Source organism: Excalfactoria chinensis, chromosome Z, assembly GCF_039878825.1.
Source record: "Excalfactoria chinensis isolate bCotChi1 chromosome Z, bCotChi1.hap2, whole genome shotgun sequence".
Taxonomy (NCBI): Eukaryota; Metazoa; Chordata; class Aves; order Galliformes; family Phasianidae; genus Excalfactoria; species Excalfactoria chinensis.
The window spans coordinates 40,681,668-40,705,487 of NC_092857.1; the positions used below are offsets into that span (position 1 = coordinate 40,681,668).

At 37.7% G+C, this 23,820-nt stretch overlaps 1 protein-coding gene across 2 annotated transcripts in view; it reads left to right on the plus strand.

The window, feature by feature from the left end:
• Positions 1-23,820, plus strand: part of PTCH1 (patched 1) — a 65,533-nt gene that overhangs the window by 32,219 nt on the left and 9,494 nt on the right. For both annotated transcript variants that reach the window (XM_072360139.1, XM_072360141.1), the window contains 8 exons: positions 7,134-7,252; positions 8,571-8,970; positions 9,466-9,775; positions 15,124-15,266; positions 17,207-17,390; positions 19,048-19,328; positions 20,836-20,973; positions 22,770-22,912. In XM_072360139.1, coding sequence (XP_072216240.1) covers positions 7,134-7,252; positions 8,571-8,970; positions 9,466-9,775; positions 15,124-15,266; positions 17,207-17,390; positions 19,048-19,328; positions 20,836-20,973; positions 22,770-22,912 — 1,718 coding nt within the window. The remainder of the gene's footprint in view (positions 1-7,133; positions 7,253-8,570; positions 8,971-9,465; positions 9,776-15,123; positions 15,267-17,206; positions 17,391-19,047; positions 19,329-20,835; positions 20,974-22,769; positions 22,913-23,820) is intronic.

Below are 23,820 nucleotides of genomic sequence, written 5' to 3' on the forward strand. Positions count from 1 at the left end.
TGTTATTAATAAAATCTTTATCGTGTACTACCTTGCTCCCAATGAACCCCTGGAGAGAACTTCAGGAATTCTATACTGCAAGTACTTTTGAGAGAAAAACATACATTTTATGGGCTGAAATGCGTATTGCTCTCTCCTTTTTCCCTCAGTTTTCTTGTATTTGTTTCTGATAAATAATATATTTGAAATATTAAGGGTGCTGAAGAAAGGGTGTTTTTTTTTTTTGTTTGTTTGTTTTTTTTGTTTGTTTGTTTGTTTGTTTGTTTAAGAAATAATCTCTTTGAAGAAAGCTTTGGGAACTTTGGAGCTTTGGGAGTTTCCTATCAGACACTGCTTTGACACACAAGCAGTTTATATTGCTGCCTGGCCTTGGTGTAGGTCAGGCAAACTGTACTTTTTCAGTAGTCATTTTTCTTGTGTTTTAGAGTAGATTATTCAATTATTTTTCATTACCCTGGAGCATTTGGCTACCCAGAGCAAGCAAAGATTGTAGTTTTCTTAATGTATGTGGCAATTATTGCTGTTGCAATTAAGCTGTAAAGTAATGAACTGTTGGTGATGGCAGGTACATGACCAATAAGCTTTAATTTTCCGTTTTTCAACTCAATAGGCAATTTGATATTGAGCAATGGGGGAAGTAAAGGCCTGTTTGGTTTGATGTGAGGTTGGACAGTATCTGTGGCAGCTAAAACTATGGCTGAGTCCTGAGTGGTTAGCAAAATTTAGCTCTGCTGACTTGCTGAAACTCAGATGTCACAGTAGTATTAATGCTTCTGTAGAAGTTACTACAGCCTAAACACATCTCATAGGAAGTACTCAACAGAGATTAGCCATTTTGTCCTAATCATACCTCTAAGCTGTTCCATGGGAACCAGCAAAACTAGTTCATTCTTCTCTAATCAGATTTTGCTCAACCACTCGTCTCATTCTTTGCATTTGAACATGAATGGTTGCCTTTGGATAGTAAGTGGAGACAACAGCTATAAATATTACTGTAATCTCAGTACAAATTAAATGTACCTATCCTGAGTTCACAGAATCACAGAATGATCTGGTTTGGAAGGGACCTCAAGGATCATGAAGCTCCAACCCCCCTGCCTGGCAGGGCCACCAAACTTCCATGTTTACTAGATCAGGTTGCGCAGGGCCCCATCCAGCCTGGCCTTGAACACCTCCAGGGATGGGGCATCCACAACGTCCCTGGACAGCCTGTTCCAGGACCTCACCACTGTCCTAGAAAAGAACTTCCCCCTAACATCCAACCTAAATCTTCCCTCTTTCAACTTAAAACCATTTCCCCCTTGTCCTACTATTATCAGCCCTTTCAAAGAGTTTACTCTTTGAAGTTGTTTTCTTCTTACCTGCTATCACCATATAAACGGAATCAGAAAACAGAAAAGCTGTCCACAGAATAAAATGACAAAGAAGAAGATCCCAATGAGATTTCAGTTTAGTCATGTATGAGCATGTCGGCATCATTCAGAATGAAAACACTGTGATCAAGGTCTGTTTTAAGGCAGTGATTAATATAGAATTCATATATTCGATTGCTTGGATGTTCAAGAACTAGCATTTCAATTGCTGAGTCTTTTCTCACATCTGTAGTCTGTCTTTGGTTTTTAAATAGCAGACCCTTGCATATGGGTAGCTCCAGAAGTAATGCCTCTTATTTATTTCCATGGAAACTGCAACAGATACAAAGAGCACAATAACACTATTTGATAGAGCAAATTCTCAGCTACAAAGCACTGTTTTACAAGTGGTCACTGCCATTAGCTATGCATTTTTGCCATAATAGTCTTCATGGCCATCCAGAGCTTGGCTTGTCTTTTACATTGTTGTTGTCACTGCTGAAACATCAGCCATAGCCTCTCTGTTCTGGTATCTGCTATTTGGTCTCAAAAAATGTTCAGCAAGTGTTGATGAATGTCAGTGGTTGCCAATTTTTTTTCACATGGAGGAATTCATTTCCATAGCTCTGCTTCCTACACACTTCTGTGTCAGACACTGTTTTATAAGACAACCCCTCTGCAGCCATTGGTCACACGGCAACAAAAAGTTATGGAGTATTAGTGGGAAGGTTCAACCCTCTGCCATACCACCACCATCAGCTTCTGATGTTGTGGCCAGACATATTAAACTAAGTGGCATTACTTACAGGGCAGATGTCATGTATATGAGTGATGTGAAATTATGCAAAAAAGAGCAGCTGAAGACCTGTACTGAAGATTTGTTGGAACTAGAACACATGGATAAATCAGAAACCACTATCCCTTGTTGTTGGAAAAGAACATCTATTTCTTGCTTTGTCTAGCTTCACCAGGTAAAATCAAAGTCATACCATGCGTTACTCACAGCATTCAGAATCAGTTGGCCTTAGCAGGTTTTCATTGATGGTCTGCATCAATTTACATACGCTCTTCTTTTTCCCTTTTTCTCTTGGTCTTCTTTAAAGAACTCATTGCCATCTTTGATAGCTTCCTAACAAGACACAGAAGGTAATGAAATATTGCAGTTTACTTTGCACAGTGACTACCTTCTTCTCATCTACGTAGTGAATTTTTAACAGATGGGCTTAGAAATAGAATTGCTCTTGACCTTATTTTACACTTCATTCACTTTTCTTAAGACTCTACAAGATAATTGCCAAAGTTTCCTTAACTTTTGAAGCCCAGTATCTGTAAAATAACAAAGCTGCTGAGGGAGAATAAATGATTTCCTGCATGTGCAATTCCATCTTTTAGATGGAAGCTCACATTTTGCATTTCAGTGCTTTCTTCTTTTTCAGTTTCTGTTCTGTTTGCCAGCTAAAGCAGTTTCTTGATAGTCCTTTTGTTTACTTTGTGGAGTTTAAACTATGTAGGCTTGCTGTTGTTTTTGGAGTTTACTGGGTTTAGCTTTTACTGAGTTAGAAGCAAACAAACAAAGAAAGATCATTTTGAAAGGACAGTTATAAAAATTAGTTCTGTTATATGGCTAGACACTGTGTTTGTTTTTTGACTATTTGCTTTTTTTTTTTTTTTTTTTTTTTTTTTTTTTTTTTTTTTTTTCCATTTGTTCATTAGCTCTGTATTGAAACAGTTTTAGGCTTGAAGAAGCTGGTGGCTTCTCTAATAGTTCAGCCTCAAGAACCACCTATAAGAAAATGCTCAGAACTTTGAGGGAGTAGGTGCTGAATTTTCAGATATTTTAAAATTGGGGGTGGGTGGGATAGAGGCAGGTTATCAGAGAACACTGCTGAGAGTGTTTGAAGTTCACAGTAGGAATGTCTTAAATATTGTTCTTTATTTTGAGTATAAGTGAAGGAGATATTGCAGAGTGTAACTATCATTGGGCTGAATTCTTACCCCAGACAAAATGTTCAGACACTGTTATGGAATAAATTCTGCACCAAAAAAGAAAATGCACAGCTTCATAAAAATTGACCTAACTTTTCTTGCTTGTAGCAGAAAATTCCTCCCCAGCAGTTGAGGAATGGTGTAGATTCAGTAATGAGTAGAGGTGGAACTTTGCCCAACAAATCTTAACAGTAACTTTTTCTCCCACAGTAAGAATGACAAGTTGTTTTTTTTCCGAAATGTAAAAGTGCATTACCAGGTGGTGGTGGTGGGTTTTGTGGACAGAAAGAATGGAAGTTTTTAAACTCATTCAATTATCTTACTCTGCTGAAGTGGTTTGTCCCCCTCCTTTTACCCACATCTTTTAGCTTTCCCTGCTCCTGACAAGAGAATTTAACAAGCAAAATTAAAGCCTAAGGGGAAGAGGAAGGGAGAGATGTGAGTCTGTGTGCTGTCAGGGGGGAGCTGCAGATAGGCAGTGGTGGAGTGGAAGTTTCCCTGACAGAACTCCTCGTCCGTTCATCACCTCTAGCCATACAGCACACACATTCTCCTTGGGTGGGCTGCCAGGAATGGCAAATAGCAGCACATACCTTAAGCAGGGCCCCAGCCTACCAGCTTGGCTCCCTTCTCCCTTGCTGCCTTCAACACAGACTACCATTCTTCTGTTTCAGTTAACAGTTGCAGCAGCAATAGTATTTTTAGCCTGTAAGAAAAAGATGTAAAATTGGAACAGATTTCTCAGAAAATTACCAACATTTTTTCTGATTAGTGCAATATTTATTTTCCTTCCTTCTGATCTCATTTCCTTTAATTTATCTGTCTAATAGTAATCTTAACTTTATTGACTTCTCAGGAAGAGAGTCTAAGGAACTTCATTTGATCACTTGTTTCTGAAGGGATAGGGGCAGATGTACTTTTCCCAAAATACTAAGCATGCTTTCAGCTTGAGTGCTGCTAGCAGATTGCCCCCACTCTGCAAGCTGTGCAACCACAGATTTTTTGATGCTTTTCTGCTGAGTATGGTCATTACAGATAGGGAATATGGCCACGATCGCAATGTTTGTACATTTCCATCAGATGTCTGAACTAGTACTGCAAGGGGTAGGTGGTGGCTGATGTGTTGTATCAGAGACTTAATCACCTTCACTAGTTATTTTCCATCCTTCTCTGCTGATCTGACCTTGGCCTGCTCTCTTGTGTCATGTTTCCATATGCTACTGGAGCAGGGGATATGCAGCAGGAACTGAGAGACATGCTGAATCTTTTCAAGTCACAGGGAGACTTGACAGGGCAACTGGCAGAACTGATAAAAGAGCAGTGTTTTGCCTGGCTAATTTTGAAAACTGAGTGCTTTTGCAACATTGAAATGCTGGTGAGGTAGGTGAGAGAGAGAAAGCCTGCAACATGTTGGAAACGTATTACGCTCTAGGGATCTGTTTAAATATGAATCAGAAGGGAAGTGATTGTTTAAAAACATTTAACCTGTGGAGCTAATACTTCAATAATGATAGGGTGCACTGGAGAATCTATTTGATTGTAGGAGGAATGCCATGCTAATAAGCAGATATACTATTTGTAGTTGCGTTAGTTTTGATTCTTCATTAATAATCCCACGTGAATATAGCTAACTGGTTTTATCTCTGCCACACACTTAAGTATTGATTCCCTAGGGTAGCAGTGTTTGAGTTTTAAGGATTTTCTCGTCTAAAGAGGGAACCAAAAAGGTATGAACTCTTTGCAGAATTCCATGGAGCAGGAGAAGAGGGATTTGTTGGTTTTTCAGCCATTCAGGGACAAGTAAGAATAATTGTCAAACATCAGGTGAGATTATTTTCAGTAAAACTTCACATTTTAACATTTTCAGTAAACCTTAGCTCATTTTTGACAAAAGATCTTTGTTAGATACAGCTGATTATTCATGTCAAATGGATTATATAATCTTCAATGGTTTAGTAGCAATAAAGGTGGCTGTAATAACCAGGTCCAGCAAATGCCTTGCTTGCAACAACAGGCTTTTTTTTTTTTTTTTTTTTTTTTTTTTTTTTTTTTTTTAATACAAATTCAATTTATTCTGGAGAGGATCAAAAGGAAATCAGTTTATCTCAAAGTATTAGCTATGATCTTACCTACCTTTTCAGTGTGGCTTTGTATAAATCATGAAACAGTTACTGAATCGTTTCTCTCAAACATGGTTAAATGATAACTAGGTGGTTTTAAGTGCTAAATAGACACTGTTGCAGTAGTTAAGTCTACAAGTAATTACCAGGACCCAAATCTTTACTGAGTCTGAAGACAGCAAAAGAGAAACACCAGTAAGCATTACTTGTGTGTTCATTGTTATTTATGATTGAATTAACAAGACAGTATTCGCATAACTTACTATGTTCTTAGAAACACGGAAATAATATCTTGTCTTTTAATCAAGCTTAACAGGTTCAGAATTCTAAAAATCACACAGTAGATTAGAACTTTGATTCTGAAAGAGAAAAATTGAGTACCGTGATAAGTCAGGAATTTTTAATACATGAACATCTTTTGAGCTACTGCTTTTGAAGACTGATTTTTAAAGATCAAAGCAGCTACTTCACTCTTTTGGAAGAATGGCAGCATGTTTGTATCAAGTGCACCACTTGATTTTCTTTCTTCTTTTTTTTTTTTTTTTTTTTTTTCCTTTTAATATTAACTTGTATAATTTCATTATTATGAAACTAGTCTGTCATTGCTTATTTAATTAAAATAGAAGGTTTAAAATAGAAGAATCTCAGTTGATTTTTTTTTTTTTTTTAACTTGTTGATGACTCAACCACAGTTTTTTTTTAGTATATCTGTGATACTTGTTAACTTCCAGTCTTACCTGTGCTCAGGTTTCCCTTTTTGACAGCTAGAGACTTTAGTAATTCCACATTACAAGTAAATGCTATTAATAATAATGATAAATGCTGTGCTACATATGCTTATGGAGATTACCTGAGAATCTCTGTATGGGAAAGGGTTTGAAGGTGGGTATGCAGGGATTTTTTTTTAAATTTTTTTTTCCTTAATTAATGTTCACTTTACAAATTAAACTAAGTATTCTTCTTCCAATATAAGTTGCATTATTGTTCCAGTTGAAGATTTGTTTTGATAGACTGGATCATTAATCAAGTTCTGATAAAGACAAATACATGGACTTACTATGTGTTATTGGATTAATTTTGCTGCTTCTTAGAAAATACTATGGGATTATACCCAGATGTTACTCTCTGACTGGATTTCTAGGTTCTTACATGTGCATGATATTAGCAGTTTCATTAGAATTTGATTAAATTCTATATATAATAGAATAATAATAATAATAATACTTCATTATTGATTTTTAAATGTTCTTTAATGTTTAAATAACTACACAACCCTTAAATGTGAGAACTTCAGTCCTTATTCCAGGCTTGCCTATGCTTCCACCTTTTCTGTAGTGGGAGACTCTGAACGGAGCAGGTTCTCATGCAAATGGGTGATTTGTTAACTCATGTTTTTTCCACTTTAAAAAGTGGAAAAATTGCCATGCGTAGGCACATTAAAACATACAAAGTTTAGTATTAGAAGAGACTAATTCACTACATTAGGACTACCATAATGAAACTGAAAAGTAAAAATATTCCCAGTTTCCTCGAGAGGAAGCTTGGAAGTATCTAACAGGTAGGTATGATAAGTGAGTGGGTAAATGAGAACTGAAAAGAGGTTTAATGCTTTGTAAAAATGAAGACCTGCATGAAGCTAAGCATCAACACTGCTTCTTTTATGACTGATCTCTAGGCAGCAGTTGTGGTGGTATTCAACTTTGCAATGGTTCTGCTAATTTTTCCTGCTATACTGAGCATGGATCTTTATCGTCGAGAAGACAGGAGACTGGATATATTCTGCTGTTTTACAAGGTGAGAATGTGTAGCAGATTGATTGATGAGGAGTGTCCTTTTGTGGTCATGAGTGCTACTGTTCCTTGTCAAGAGTAGATGTTCATTGCAGCAGGGTCAGTATTTTGTTGTCTTTACCATATTGCTAGTGACAATTGTGCAAATTGTATTTACTACTGAGATCTGTCTCTCTCTGTATTTGACCTTTTGATTTTGATACCAAACAGAGAAAGAACTTTCCAAAATTTGTTTTAGTGAGTGGTTAGAACAAGGAGTTGATCACATGACAGGACTTTTGCTTTCTGTTTCCAATTAAGTTGTATTTTCATTGGGTGACTTACTGTGCTTTAGTTTTGGAGGCCTAATTCTCAGAATTAGGAGGCAGTTGGACTGCCCATGTACTCTACCATTTGTTGCACCAAACATGTATCAGAATTTAAGCCTACGTATATATGAGGAAATTCAGTTAATAACACCTTGTTTTGTTTAGGTAAGCAACTTCTGAATTCCTCTTTTTTAGATAGGTTTTATTCATTTGATGAAAAATATCTCATACCATTTTCTGTCATGGATACATCAAGAGATATATCTCTGTCAATTAAACACAACAACAAACAAACAAACAAATAAAAAAACCACCATCACAAACTATATATATATATATATATATATATATATATATATATATATATAGGTATATATTAAATCCTGGCTTAGACTAAAATGAAATTCAGAAAATAATTCTGAAATGTTATGTCTTCATTTAGCCCATCTTTCCTGGACAATTCCTATGCATGTTTGCATGTGTTTACTTCATTCTTGAAACGTTCTGTGTGTGGCATGTGGTTTCAAGCTGCCTCCCAAAAGTCTGAAATCTTATGCAGAAGGCTTAAATATTATTTAATGGTTATTTCAGTTGTTCTAAACAGAAGAATCCAGTATTTTATGTGTTTACATTTTATTTAAATAGCCTAATTCTCAGCATGGGTACACAAATGCTAACTCAAATACACATTATGCATTCAGACAGCGTGTGACTACCTGGATATTCACTTGATTAGTATGTACTATTAATTAATGGAGTTATATGAGTGTATCTCAGTGTCTTCAGATAATGGTGGTTTCTGCTTTGTTGCAAGTAAGAAATCTGCATATTTACAATTAGAACCATGTCTAAGAAGCATCCACATTTAGGGCTGGAGAAGAAGATTCATGTTGAAGCGTGATAATTAACATAAACTGTCGGAAAGTAGTAGAAATGGTTTTGGGCAGAAGCAGATTATCCTGCCTAGTCTGATTAAAATAAAAATGTAAGCAATGTTTTTCTCTTTTCTTACAGTCCATGTGTCACTAGAGTGATTCAGATTGAGCCTCAAGCATATGCAGAAAATGACAATATTTGTTACAGTCCTCCACCCCCATACAGCAGTCACAGTTTTGCACATGAAACTCAGATCACAATGCAGTCTACCGTGCAGTTGCGCACTGAATATGATCCTCATACACAAGTGTACTACACCACTGCAGAGCCGCGATCAGAAATATCAGTACAGCCTGTGACAGTGACTCAAGATAGTCTTAGCTGCCAGAGCCCAGAAAGCACAAGCTCGACAAGGGATTTGCTTTCCCAGTTCTCAGACTCCAGTGTGCATTGCCTCGAGCCACCCTGTACGAAGTGGACGCTTTCAACTTTTGCAGAAAAACATTATGCTCCATTCCTCCTAAAACCAAAAGCTAAGGTAATCAGAGAACAATTCACCTGCTTGTTGAAAAAGACTTCTTCATTGTCTGCAAGGAACATTGTCCTGACAATAACAATAAACATAATGAATAAATATAATTATTTTGCAATAGAAGTTTGTAATAATTTTGCAAGTATGTCATACTTCAGAAATTCTATCTTGCTAGCAGAATAGTCACATAGCTTCAAAGGTAAGTTAAAAAGGGGGGTTGTTCACTTACTAAAACATAACCTTGTGAACCAAGTAACTAAAGCTACTATTTATTACCATATACATTTTTTTACCCATGCTTTCAAGACCTTTCATTAAAACGCCTTGGGTTATGTGTTTGCATGTATGAAAAAAAAAAAAACAAACCATAAAAAAATAAGCTTAGGAGTGTTCAGTGATGGATATTAATTTTGAACCTAGTTCTGTTGTGGTCCATTATGAATTGTTAGTTTCTAAAGAAAACTTAAACCAAATGCATTTCTGTTTTTCTTGTTGTTGCAGGTTGTGGTTATTTTTCTTTTCCTGGGCTTACTTGGGCTCAGCCTCTATGGAACTACCCGGGTGAGAGATGGACTAGATCTCACAGACATTGTACCACGCGAGACACGGGAATATGACTTCATTGCTGCGCAGTTCAAGTACTTCTCATTCTATAATATGTACATTGTGACACAGAAAGCCGACTATCCAAATGTCCAGCACTTACTTTATGAACTTCACAGAAGTTTCAGCAATGTGACATATGTTTTGTTGGAAGAGGATAGGCAGCTTCCCAAAATGTGGTTACACTACTTTCGAGACTGGCTACAAGGTAGGAGAAAAATTGCACAAACTTATCTTTATTCTGCTGTAGTAAGTACTTAATCACTGTAATGATAATTCTGTTTTCCAGTATGGCCACACAGGCTGCTTACAGTAGGGGGATGCCTAGGTTCTCATCTGAATTTGGATGTTGCTTTCCTTTTTCTTCAACAGTTCTTTTCTTTGTGTCTAACTTTACTACTCCTTAAGACAATTTTGAAGCTTTTAAAGATTGTAAGTGTGAGAGGCAGTCTCATGCCATTAATTTCCAAACAACTAGTGAGGAATTCTTATTAAAATTAGTGGCCAAATACGGCCCGGTGTCTTGGGAAAATAAATGTTTGCTGAGTGTTTTGAGAATAGTAAATGAAAAGTCCTATTTCAGCAATGTATTTTGGCACAGGCTTAACTTTCAGCACGAGTGATCCTGTTGGCTTCAGTTGGGACTGCTGGCATGAATAAAATTCAGTGTGGTTTAGGCATTTTATTGGACCATGAGTGCACCACACATTCTACATTTCTAGTCAAATGTCTTCACTCTTTTCGTGGTGCTGCTTTTTCTGAGCTGAACTGTAAAGGGATGGGGGGGAGATGAGAAAGGCACAGCCTTTCAAGTAATCTGATTATAGTAATACCGAAGTCAGTGTATTAAAGATATTAAAGATACTATGATTACACATGTTGAGACAAATAATTTTTTTTTGTGTTTAAAATAAATGGTACATCTCAGCAAATTTAACTGTTCTCTGCTGTGAGCAAGTGTATTCTTGCTGTAAATATGCGTATCTTACCTCTGCCACTTCAGTTGAAAGAATCTTCAGCAAGCTTTTTGCTTACAGAAAAGTAAATCATGCTGGCTTATTGAGACTGTGTATTTTAACCTTAACTATACAGATGACTGATGCAGCCAACGATTCTCAGAAAACATTTACGTAACTACCAGCATTTGGGGATATTTTCTTCCTTCTGAAGATGTCCTAGGCAGTATTGGGAAAGCAGAGACATCTAAAGGACATAAATAGTAAAATTATCAAGTCTATTGCATGTATAATGTGCTGGTAGAATCAAGCAGAACATAGTCTTAGCTACCAGTTTTATTGTTTTATTTCTATTTTTATAATGTACTGAATCCATTCATTACAGTCTCCTTACTGTATGTTTTACTTAGTTTTTCTTCTTTCATAAGTAAGGAAAGGCAGTGTCAATGGGAAGAAAATTCAGTACAGCTTACGTGTTTTGCCATACTGAAACCTTAATTTACTCTGTAGCTTCCTAAGCAAACATCTTTCTGAGTGCTTTTCCAATCTCTTATAATGCTATTGTTTATTTTATTTCTTTTGTTTTGGACAACCAAAAAATAACCATAATAGGGAAAACAGGTCCCAGCCTTGGAATATGTGAGATAGAAATCTGAGGAGATTGTGTTCAGGATCTTCACATATTAGTGCTGAACATGAGCACAGTTTGACAATGGTAAAATTAGGAAAAGATGTCCTTGGATCTGCTACTTTGCTGGCTCCTCACAATGAAATGCTGAAGGCAAACCCCCTTGCTGTTGCTCTGAGATTGCTTGATTTCTTGTTACTCCCCTCAGAGGCCACCTCTTACCTTTCAGTTTGGATGCCTCTTTCTAATTCCCTTGTCACGCTAAGGACTTGTCTGTTCTTCACCACTTAGTGCCTACATATCTCCTGTATGCTGCTTGTACACGTTCATATATGACCTTTCCACATCTTTACTAGTCTTGAGGGTGTTACTGTTCTCTTCTTGCCTTTCTAGTCCACTTTAGTCGGCATGTATTCCTTCCTTCCCCTCTGCTGTGGAGGAGCTGTGGGTATCCTGGTACCCTGGATGCAAGGAGCTAAAACTCTACACAGGAGTGTTCAGGGATGCTCCAATGAAGCCCTGATTTGGGATGGTTCAAGTGGTTGTTCCAGCCCTGTGACAGAAAATACATTGTTTTGTCTTTTGATCATGCACAGGTTTCAAATTAATCATTATGATTACTGCTTAATGTTTAGATCTGTGTCCTTACCCCTTCTTTCTACCTTCCTCAAGACTGGCACAATTAGGATAAAACAGCTAGCTGCTTTGTGAAGAAAGGGCTGTTTTGACAGACGCTGTGTTTACAAAGCAGTAAAGAAGGATACAAGGCATTAACACAGGGGGGATAGTGAACTATTGTGGTGAAAACTGTCATTATTGTCATAGTTAAGGGATTGTCTGAAGGTGCAGACAGTAGTGAACAGAGAGGTACATGGTTGTTGCCAACTAGAGCTGAAACTGAGGTGTAAAGAGAAGGGAGAGTGAAAAAAGAATTTAAAAATGGGTTGGAGTTTTAGTCTGGATCGAGGGAGTGTCCTTTGTGAGATGGAAATAGTTGTGTGGCTGCCATTTTTAGGTGCTGAAGAGAGCAGGATAATCAAAGTAGGAATGATTTTTGAACTGTGTGTTTAATTTCTACTGTCTTCACTGGGAAGTTCAGTACTGTGGAAGCTAGTGGTTCAAGTTGGCCTTCTGAATTTTGTTCAGCAGTTTACCGAAGGACTGAAGGGAAGCAGCAGTGTATGAACAGAAGGATTTTTTATGAAGACAACCACCTTGGTTTAGCTGTATGCTTGTAGTTTCTGTACAGCAGAGTGCTGTCAGCCTGATACACTTGCTCTTGCAGTTTTCCCTGTACTTTTCTTCCAGTCATTTTAACATGCTTTCTGCTACTGAAAATGCAACAGAAGAAACTTAACACTAATCATCCATTTACATTGGAAATGTTAATGTTATTTTTGTAGGTGACTGAATGCCAATTACAGCCCCAGGTGGGCTGTAATTAGGCTTGTTTTTGCAAAGTGTAATCTTTTATTTCATAGTGCCAGCTGCTCACATGGTTAAGTAGGAATTCCTTCACCCCCTTTTTAGCATCCCACGTAATTCCAGAGGATTTCACCTCCTTCTGAACTACAAAGTGAAAGTCACTGCTGATATGAAAATGTTCCATATGTAACATTTTAAAATTCCCTCATTTTTAAAAAAATTCTCTGCTGAAAGGCATCAGCAGATTTTGTTAATCTCAATTGCCTTTGCAGTAGATTAAATGTCTTTTAACAATGAAACTTGGAAATTCTCTGGAAATGAAGCACAACTTAGAGTGATATCTTGGTATTCCTTCCTCAAGCTTCCAGTTTTAGCAAGGTTGGTAATAAGATGGCCCAAAGTGTAAAGAAATTACGCCTAATGAGAAATAAAGATTAAAAAGGGAGTGGAGCTTGAGGGTTGATTAGACTTTTAGGAACAAAGAAGGGGCAGAAAGGGGGAGATGTGAAAGAGTTAAACTTCCACCTGCTGTTGCAACGTAAAACTTACAGGCCCTTTTCAGCATACCTTGCAATGCAGGTTGGTCAAGTTACATGTAGAGTATATTTGGGTTTATATATCAATTTAGCCCTGTGACAGGAGCTACAAATTAGTCTGGAATTACATGTTAGGATGGAAATTCTTCCACAGGTATTGGTTAGCATTGCAATTTGTGTGCTCCTGTTATGAAAGGAAACAATTTCTACTATAACTTAAAAGTTTAGCTGTTCTTTGGTGTTCTCTCCTTTTTTTCAAGTATGCTTTTTTCACAGCCTTCTTACTTCCCCAAATCATCACTTACATGATAATTATGGTAGCAGAAGTGTTCTCACCTAGCTACTTCCAGAGGGACTGGGAACTTAACTGTGTTCAGGAAGGATGGATGCTGTTTTCCCACTCAGTGGACATCAACAAATAGTACTGTTAAGGGGGCCATGAAGTTCCTTCAGAGATTTCAAGAAGTCTGGTGGGGAAGCATCCTCATCCTGGGCAGGTGCCAAGGGGCTGCAGTGGTGGTTTTGGCAGGCCTGTTGCATCGCTTTGTTCCCAGCTTACTAGTTTTACCAGTAGGAACAGTTTTGTAGACAGCACAGGGGGCAGCTTTTTAAGGGAGTGGGGGAAGTGTTTGTCAATGGTGTGAGTACCTAGGCCCCTATTTTCTCTTCCCTCACTCTTATCTCAGTACAGCTGTAGCTAACCTATCAGATTTGTAATGATGGTTTTCATTATAACTCCTCAGTGCAGCTGTGAGGTGGGCTGGTGATTTCCACCACCACCCCCTGGCCTTTTCCTTTCCTTTCCTGGACATGCAGTTTGTCCTCTGTTCGCACAGAGCCTCCTTGTACCAGGCTGCGGCTTCCTGTTCTAAATATGATCCAAATTTGTGCTGTGAGGTGTTCCTCCCCGTTAAAGGGTGGCAAAGAGGAAAATAACAGTTGAGACTGAATAGGTGTTGGCTGTGATCTTTACATGTGCTGGCAGCAGATCCCACAATTTATATTAGCTACACAAGTTGAACAGATGGAACAAATTGACAAATTCATGTTCACTCACGCTGTGCTCGAGAAGCAGCTGAGTTGCTGTTTGAAGCTGAAAGTTTGAGTGTGGTTTTTTTTCCCCTCTTGTAGTGGAATTTCTGGTTACATCGTACAAGCTGTTGCCTCAGTGCTTTGCAGTAGCCCAGAATGGTTAATAAGAGTGGTGTGTGTCCTCCTCCTCTGTGGCTTAATGTACTTGGTGAGGATTCTGGTGGGGAGGGAGGAAGCATGGATGGTGTTTTTCTGGACTAAGTGGCTCTCTGGTTTTAACTACAGGGCAGGCAATGGTGTTAAACTAAGGCTAAACTCAGCCTCTTCTTTTTTGGCACCATCCAAGTCAGCTTTGTTTTTAGGGGCAATAAATGCAAATGTGGTAGTGGATTTTGAATGTGATGATTCTGGAATTGTAGTTCATTGAGGATAAATACTTTTTATTCCAGACATCTTTAACACTTCCCCTCATTTTTCTCCAAGCAGAGTGCTTGGTTGCTGTTTCACATATAGCATTACTGCCAGGCAGTGGTGAGGCTATGTAAACTTGGGAAAATCTCTTGAGGATGTTGAATCTGAGAGTATTAATCTTATCACAGATCTCCTCTGTGCAATGAGGTTACTGATTAATGTAACTCCAGTGCACACTGCATCTGCCATTTGCTAACTCAGCTTTGCCAGCCATCATGATGTGAGAATGGTCTTAAGGCTTCTCACTTGCACCTTCTTGCTTCTCCCACTTTTTTCTGCTGAATATGGAATACTCTAGCGGTACTTTTACCTTACCACACAATGACTGTGAGTGAGGAGTGCAAATATGGGAGGTTGCAAATGGATCTTTTTCTTCTTGCTTAAGCTACAGATGGCCAAAGTTTACAATGAAAAGAGTAATTCTTCTTTCTTCCTACTGAAATTTATTTCTGATGTTGATTTCTTACCTGTTTCTTCTATTTTCTCTTTGCCTTTCTTAACTCTTCAGGACTCCAGGATGCATTTGATAGTGACTGGGAAACTGGGAAAATCACTTACAACAGCTATAAAAATGGATCCGATGATGCTGTTCTGGCTTACAAACTCTTGGTACAAACAGGCAACCGAGCAAAGCCCGTTGACATCAGTCAGGTATTGTATCAGAGTTCTTACTGCACAAAGTCTTCAGGATTCATGGGAGATGCTACGAGCACGTTGTAGTCTCTTTTCAATCTTTCTGCATTGAAATGTATAAGTCACACCATACTGCATGGACTTGCTGACTTTGCTTGATCTGTGTGTAATTGCTGTCTGGGCTGTGTTGCAGAGCCTTCACAATCAACACTGGGAATACCTGTCATTGGTGATTACTGACTGATGCGTTATGTGCCGCTTCTTTCCCAAACGTGCTCTGTTTTCACTGAATTTGTTTTGGAGGATGCATAGCTATATGCATAGATGTATGGAGTCTGAACCTATGTGAGACTCAGGGCTGGTGTTAGTCATATTGTCTTGAGTAGCATAGTTCCTGATTGGAATCGGATTTCCTTGTAGTATCAACTTTGCTCAGCTTTCAGCTGGGATATTTCACCTGGTGTTTGCTATCACTTCATTAAAAACCTAAATTTTAAAGAAGATAACTGATAAATGGTGGTGTCATATTCTTGTACTGATGTCATAAATAAAGGTATACTATGGTAGAGTCAGGAATGACAGTTGGCTAAAATGCTGAATAAAAATATCTGACCTTTTTTTATAGTATCATAACAGCATACAATTACTGTAGCCATTGTTAGATGGCTTACACACTAGGTTTGACTTCTTTAACTAAAATTGTATTTAAATCAATTTCTTCTTTAAAAAGAAGATATACAGCAAGAATCTTAACTGCTCCTTTCCTTAAGTCATTACTGACTCCATGTGCTTTTAAGCAGAGAAAAAATATTTCTAATGAGTTTCTTGGCAGATCTGCTTGTTGTTTTTCTTTCTTTTGCTGGCATTAAAGGTGAAAGATTTTACAGAGTACGCTGTTCTAAGTTACTGTGGTCTGCAAAACACTGCTCTACAGCAACGTGCAGCATGCTGTCAGATCTGAATGAAGCTTTAGCAATGAATTAAGGAAATAAAGGGAGTAGAAGAGAAAACCTTCAGTGAGGTTTTGTTTAGGAATGTGTACCAGGTACATGGTGTAACAAATGTGATTGGACTACAGCTGCTGATATAATTTCCTGTGCCTGGGAGGGAGAAAAGCGTGGTGCACTCACAGCGGCTGAGCCCTGTACTGTGCAGTTCCAAAGACAGCTTAAAGACATACAGTTGTTGCATATCCTGTGGATTAATTGAATCCAGATCTCTGGAATCTAGGTTGGTTTTTTTGTTTTGTTTTTTACAGCAGTCACTGTTGTTTTTCATTTCATTAAAAAGACCTGAAACTGGAGCCAGGCCAGAATTTTAAATAAACAAAACAAACAAAAAACCCAATACTTCTCACCCCCATTGTCCTCTGTCAGGGCCCTAGCTGTGGAGTGTTTGACTACAGAATGCTGGAAGTGTACCACTGCTGTTTACCTTGCAGATACAGTTGCTCATGGTGACCTGAGTAACAAAGGGCACTCATCTACTTTCTTGTTGCTGTGCATTTTCTGAATACATAGGTCATAGGAGGCAAGTGTTAGCAAAATTTATACAGATGTTGTTTTATTTTTATAGCTCTCCTCCATTTACTGGGTGGCATTTCCTTCGGTGTTAACAACAGAGGTTAACTGCACACAGACGTGTATAGGGACTCTTGCCAGATTTTCTTCCCTTTCTTGAAATGTTTCTCTCAGTTGGTTTTGCTTGTTGCTGCAGGCTTTTGGAATTCAGGTTTAGTTGCTTCAGTCCATTCTGGAGCTATCTACAGGCTTACTGGTTGTAGTAAATGCTATACGGGTATTAATTTGTAAATAAACACTTTATTATCACTAGTTTTTTAGATTTCATTGTCAAACAACAGTGTTTTTTTGTTGGTCTTGTTTTGTTTTTTGCTGAAAACATTACAGCAGGAGCTCCAAAACTCATTCTGAAAATCTTCTAATTTTTCCATTTTGCAGTTGACTAAACAGCGCCTGGTGAATGCAGATGGAATAATTAACCCAAATGCTTTCTACATCTACCTGACAGCCTGGGTTAGCAATGACCCTGTGGCATATGCTGCCTCGCAAGCCAACATCCGGCCTCACCGCCCAGAATGGGTGCATGACAAAGCAGACTATATGCCAGAAACAAGGCTAAGAAGTAAGTAACATTTCATCTTAATGTCTTACAGTTTATATAAGTGCCCCCACTCCTTCCTTTAAGGAGGAGTAACTCTAGATGGTTGATGCTATACAGGGCTCTGAAGCATAAACAGAACAATATATTATGTTACTCCGTAACCTCAAGAGACAAATGCACCACTGCAAATGTGGTACCACTGTAGTGTTTTATCATGTTGAAAAACAATTGAAAAAGCAGTTGAAGTTTCACTGGAACAAGTTGCCCAGCAAGGCTGTGGATGCCTCCTCTCTGAAGGTGTTCAAGGTCAGGCTGGATGGGGATTTGAGCAACCTGGTCTAGAGGGAGATGTCTCTGCCTGTAGCAGGGGAGCTGGGATCAGTTGATCTTAAGTGTCCCTTCCAAACCAAATCATTCTATATTTCTGTGAAGTTTTAAAAACTGGTAAAAAGGATTACTTTTTAGTGCTGCCTGATAGTTCTGTCTGTGAGGGGGACTTGGAAGTTGCTTGAAATTGCTGCCTGTGTCATTCTGAAGTGTTAACACTGAGATTATATCACGCTTGTCTTCAATTCTAAATATCTAAGGGATTCTTATCAAGTTAGCTCATATGTCTAACCTTCCAGCACCAATATGGTATAAGAGCTAGATAGGTAGGGGAGCAGTCCTGTTCTGTGCTATTCATTGTCTTATTGAGCAGCCAGTTTGTGTTAATTTGCTTCAACTTTGAATTTATTGGAAAGGTGACTAGTTGCACACCAGTGGAAAAATGGAGAGGGCACATGGAGGAGGCCTGATGCACTTGGAAATGTGATTGGGTAACAAGCTAGCTGTGCTTTGGTGAATCTGAACCCTAGAGCTTTGTGGCAGTCAGCCAAGTCTTGTCTTAATGAAAATTTATAGTTGAGATTATAATAGGGCAAATCATGTTTAGCAAGTCAGCTGAATGACCCTGCAGGGTCTGGAACACACAACAGCAAAAAATGCCGTAACAAAATGCTTGTTGTGGAAGCTTTTTTTTTCATGTGGTACAGTAGACCTAGCATTAAGCTCAAGAAGAAGTATGGATAGCTTTGGTTTGTCAAATTATTTAAGGATAATGGGTTATCTGCTTTCTTACTGAGCCATTACTTTTATATGAAGGATTGTTTTTTTCAGTCATTTGCAAAAGTAACATTGATTCTGAATCTGGCTCAAAATAGTCAGTGGAAATCTAAAAATTAGCCAGCTTTGCTGAATATAATTTCCTCTGTTTTTTGTCAATGGACCTCAGTTAATCTCAGGGAAATGACCTTTAATTTCAAAGGAACTGTGTCTGCATGAAATGTGGATGTAATGTTTAACGTGATGTGATCTTGTTTTATACTGCAGATAGGGGCCTTTGGCAAGTAATTAAAATGCACTATAGCACTGATGAAGACTAAATACATCAAAATGCATCTGTTGCTGTTAAATTATTGTGAAATTATTTGGGAACCTAACAGACTGTGTTCATCCCCTTGCACTGTATGATGTAGTCATCTTGTGTAGTTATTTTTAAAATCTTGGTTGCTCAAAAGGTATAAAATTTAAAAACTTCAAGCACTTTGCTATGGAGAACAAAATGTTTTGTTAATCATGCTCTCTGTGTGTCTTCTGCTGCCTAAGCACACATTTAAACATTGCTGTCCTTTCTTAGTTCCAGCGGCTGAGCCCATAGAATATGCTCAGTTTCCTTTCTACCTCAATGGATTGCGTGAGACTTCTGACTTTGTGGAAGCTATTGAGAAAGTGAGAGCCATCTGTAATAACTACACCAGCCTCGGGATCGCTAGCTACCCAAATGGTTACCCGTTTCTATTCTGGGAGCAGTACATTGGGCTTCGTCACTGGCTCCTCTTATCCATTAGCGTGGTTTTGGCTTGCACGTTTCTGGTGTGTGCCCTCTTCCTCCTAAACCCCTGGACGGCTGGGATCATTGTAAGTTTATTATAAGGGTCTTTGTTGAAGTCAAATTCCTTTCAGCATAGCTCTTGCTGTAGTCGGGAAGGTTTTGTTTATGTCTGGGCCTCTGGTGGAGTATGTATATTGCATCATTCATTATATATTTATTCAACTTGAGAGAGTAGGGTTCACACTAAAGGTACAAACCTTAATAACCTTAATCCTTTAGCCACCTTTTTTTTTTTTTTTTTTTCCAGTTTTAAATGTTTCTTATTAAGATATATAAACTTTTGCCCTTGTTCAGATGTGTATTAACGTGAGAATTAAAGACATAGAGGAAAACTGATAATTATGTTGAAGTTATTCCTATTTATTTATTCCTTCTCTTTTATCAGACAGTGTTACTTCTCAAGGCAGTTGCTTGTGACTAACTTACCTGTAAATTTTCCTACTGATTTCTGAATACAGTCTTTCTGGAAAAACTGAAATGGTTAGGTTGTACAGTGCACACTGTGGAGAGAGTGTAACTAGGCTATTCATGAGAAGGAGTCATAAAATTCTAAATTGAAGAGAATACTCCTCCATGCTTTTTGCAAGGCACCATAAGTCTTACAGTAAACATTCAAGTTAAATTGAATAATGAGGTTCCTATGTTTAACTTCCATAAACTATTGTGTGGTTTATAAAATGCCTGAAGTAGAAAAGCATACAATGATTACTGGTTTTTGTAATGTACGTTTATATGACAGGTATGTTAAAAGATAAATGTTTAGTCTAGAATATTTTTCATAGCACTTAATCAAGCAATTTATGTTATTAGTCTTGATTCATTAAGTTACAAAATTATCTATTGTGGTGCATAATCTTTTCCCTTAGAAAAAAGGGGTTTTTTTGTTTGTTTGTTTTTTTTCAGCAGTCCACAACTTGTATGTCAGTCTTTCTTGCTCAGCTTTTGAAACTTAAAAGTTGATTCTACAAATTTCATCACTTCCCTTTCCTTCAATTTTTTACAAGATAGATGAAAGAAAAATAAAACTTTCCCTCAGATGTAACTGTTCACTTTATTCCTGACAGTCTCTCCAAGTATCTTCAAAGCTCAAAGCCTCTCTGTAACCTGAGAGTCATTAGCTGATTATAGCATTCGCTTTCGCATAGACTTTAAACCTACTAAAAGTCATACTCACATTTACAAAAAAAGTGTTCCAACTGTAGTTAAAGTTACTTTTTAAAAAATGATTGTCATAAAAACAGGTAAGGAAAAAAAAAAAAAAAAAAAAAAAAAAGCATGCTTTGATAGGTATCCATAAGAAGCAAAACAAAACAGTTTTGAGATGACTGGTAAATTGTAATCAACAGAGTATTGATGCTTGGTCTGATAATTTATGAGTACAATATAAGCCAGCTCTTAAGCAAGTCTGATCATAATGACACATGGGATTGCCTTGTGGTGTACATTTTATAGTGAAAAAGTTATTCTAAAGTATGTTTCTCTTCATTTGTATAGAGTATGAGAAATTACTAATAGCTGTTTGGCATTACCTAGGTGGTGGTGTTGGCTCTGATGACTGTGGAGCTGTTTGGCATGATGGGTCTAATTGGAATAAAACTAAGTGCAGTGCCTGTGGTTATCCTGATTGCTTCTGTTGGAATTGGTGTGGAATTCACTGTTCATGTTGCTTTGGTATGTAAAATGTTTTCATAGTATTTTAAAATAAAATGGTGTCTATCTCCTAATCACAAATTCTTACTTAGTCTCACTGAATCAGTAATGTGATTCTCAGAAGAAAAGAAGTCACAATCTTTGGACAGTTTTCTGTAACATCTGTATTGCCTGAAATAATTGAGTTGATTTTGATGAAGTTGTTCCTAACTGCTGTGGTTAAGGTCATGGGTAATTGTGTTGTATCTAGCTGTCTGAGTGATAGATAAACGAAGATAAAGCAGCGCTCTTAATGCGTATTGTTACAGTCTAGACGCTCTTAGCCGCTGTCTGCAGTGTGGCTGTTGTTGCTGCTGTGCTGTGTATCTGTTTGCTCCCTCTTGTGTATACATTCTTGCATTTTGTGGAACAGAAGCCTTTGAAAGGAGGTTTTCAGAATTACATAATGTTTAATGTCTCCAAACCACTAAAATTCAAATAGATTTGAGTTCAGTTCATTTTCCACATGAAAAGCCTGCACCTTGTTTTCAGAACTCACTCATGCACTTCAAGCGTACAGTCTGTAGGAAAATGTTTTTCCAACGTGATGAGAGAAGGTTTTTATCTATTTTATATGTGGGAATGCAAAATATCCTGGATACATTAATTTTAATTCCACAGACCACTATTAATCTAATACTAAATATTTATATTGCATGTTTTGGCTTCCAATGGATATTAGGGTTGTAAATCTCTTTCTATATGTTTAATTACCCATCTTCATTTTGCCTGTCCCACCAAATCACTTTTTGATATGCTGACTGATTTCAGCCTGAATTTGTTAGGCAAGGGAAAGTAAGGTTCTTGGGAAGAGAGATTTAAATATTGGGATCAAGAGGAAGATAACTGCATGAACTCATTTAGTTAGCAGGTGATGGAGAATTCACCTAAGAAAGATCACAGGAGGAGTTATCACTTTGGTTGCTGTCTTCTCAAACTGTTAAGTGATACATTGAGAAGACTAGTTAATAAGAAGCAGCACTGTCCTGGTACAGCTTGTGAATAAGCAGTCTGAGGGAGAAAGACAGACATTTCATGAGTATGTATCTCATATAATAACAGTGTTCAGCATTATTCCTAAGGCTGCTGTCTTTCAAGTAGTTAAAGACAGAAGAGTGTTAAAGCAGCACACAGTCTATAGAATCGCTTTATAACAATTGTGCTGAACACACTGGGAGCTTTTCATCATTTGGTAATCATGTTGATGTGGATCCCCAGATGCGTGCAGAGAAGTGCACTTTATCAATGGACACTTCTTCGTAATGTGACAGAAAGACCTGATGCTGCTACTGAGAGTGTGTGCATGAAACTGCAGGGCACTGATCAATGATTAGTGGCAAACGGGTAGGAAAACCAGAATCACCGTTGACTGGTTTTAAAGTAAACTTTCCTCTGTAGTAATGGAACCCGTGTTTCTTCAAGAGTGAGAAGAGTAGCAGTGAGATTTTTACTTATAAAGGAATAATTGAATTATTCCTAGGTAGAAATAAGCAAAGCTGACAACTTTAAATGTCAGCTAGTACAAAAGGACAAAATTGTTTCTGAAACTATTACTCCGACTGTCTAATCAGTGCTTACTCTGATTCTGTGCCTACAAATAGCAGGTTTGTGCTATGACTGGGATTCAGACTGTATCTGAGAGGTCAGACAACTATAGAGATATTTTCATACTCTGTAGACTGGAATAATTATTTGGCAAAAAAACTACATGCTATGAGAAAAGCTCTTTGACGTGTTGTATACATATGTGTAATTAAATTTTTTTCATTGTTTTATAGGCATTTTTAACTGCCATAGGAGATAAGAACCATAGGGCTGTCCTTGCATTGGAACATGTGTTTGCACCAGTGCTGGATGGAGCTGTGTCCACTCTTCTTGGAGTGCTAATGCTTGCAGGATCAGAGTTTGATTTCATTGTCAGGTAAAGCATTTGTGTGTTTCTTGACTTTATTTTTAGAATAAAAATAAGTATGCTTTTAATGTTTAATCATTTCAGTGTGTCTATCCTTTTATTGTTGTGCATGGTATATCAAGCATGCTTGCATCACGATCCTGCTTACCTTCTGTTCTACTAACTCCTTGTTCTGTGCTAGATCTAGTAGTTTTGGTATTGATTTTATTAAAATTTGTTCCATGAAAATTTGACCCCCAACATGAAAGGAAACAAAAATGGCCCCTCTTTAGCAAAGCTGTCAAATTATGGATTTGAATCAGTTCAAAACAGCTGGTACTGTCCTGTGTTAGCTGGGTTTGATGTTTAACTTTTAGATGCTCAGGCCTTCTTGTATGCATAAAAATTTGTATTGAAAGGACACACGAAGTTATAAATGTGCTGCAACTGTGCTGCAAATGATATTCTCTGAGCCATCTCTTTCTGTTTTATATGACAGGTTTACAGCAGTGCAGAAAGTAGGGAGAGAAAAGCTCTAGCTGGGAGCTAGGGAACCGTAAGCTTGACCACAAAACTTCATGTTAAAATTTTGTAAAGCAAAGCCTGAAGGCTCTTCTGTTTAGAACTACAGGTGAACTGTTTCTTGTGGATTTAATTAAGAATGTGAATTTGTCAAACATGAGAGGAGAGCACATTTTGGGGAATCTGAGAAGTGCAGTGAAATAGACCTCAGTCTACTCCAAATAGCTCTGTAAAGTCTTAGCAGCAACACAGGTTCTTTTTGGCAAACTGCAGCATGCAAAAACACACAAGCCCTAAACAAGGCTGAAACAAATAAAAGTTCTCTGAAAGGTGATTTAACCACTTAGGTAGATGTAAGCTGGATAGATGTCTAGACTTCACTGGCATCCACTAAACAACAGCAGCAAAATGTTAGA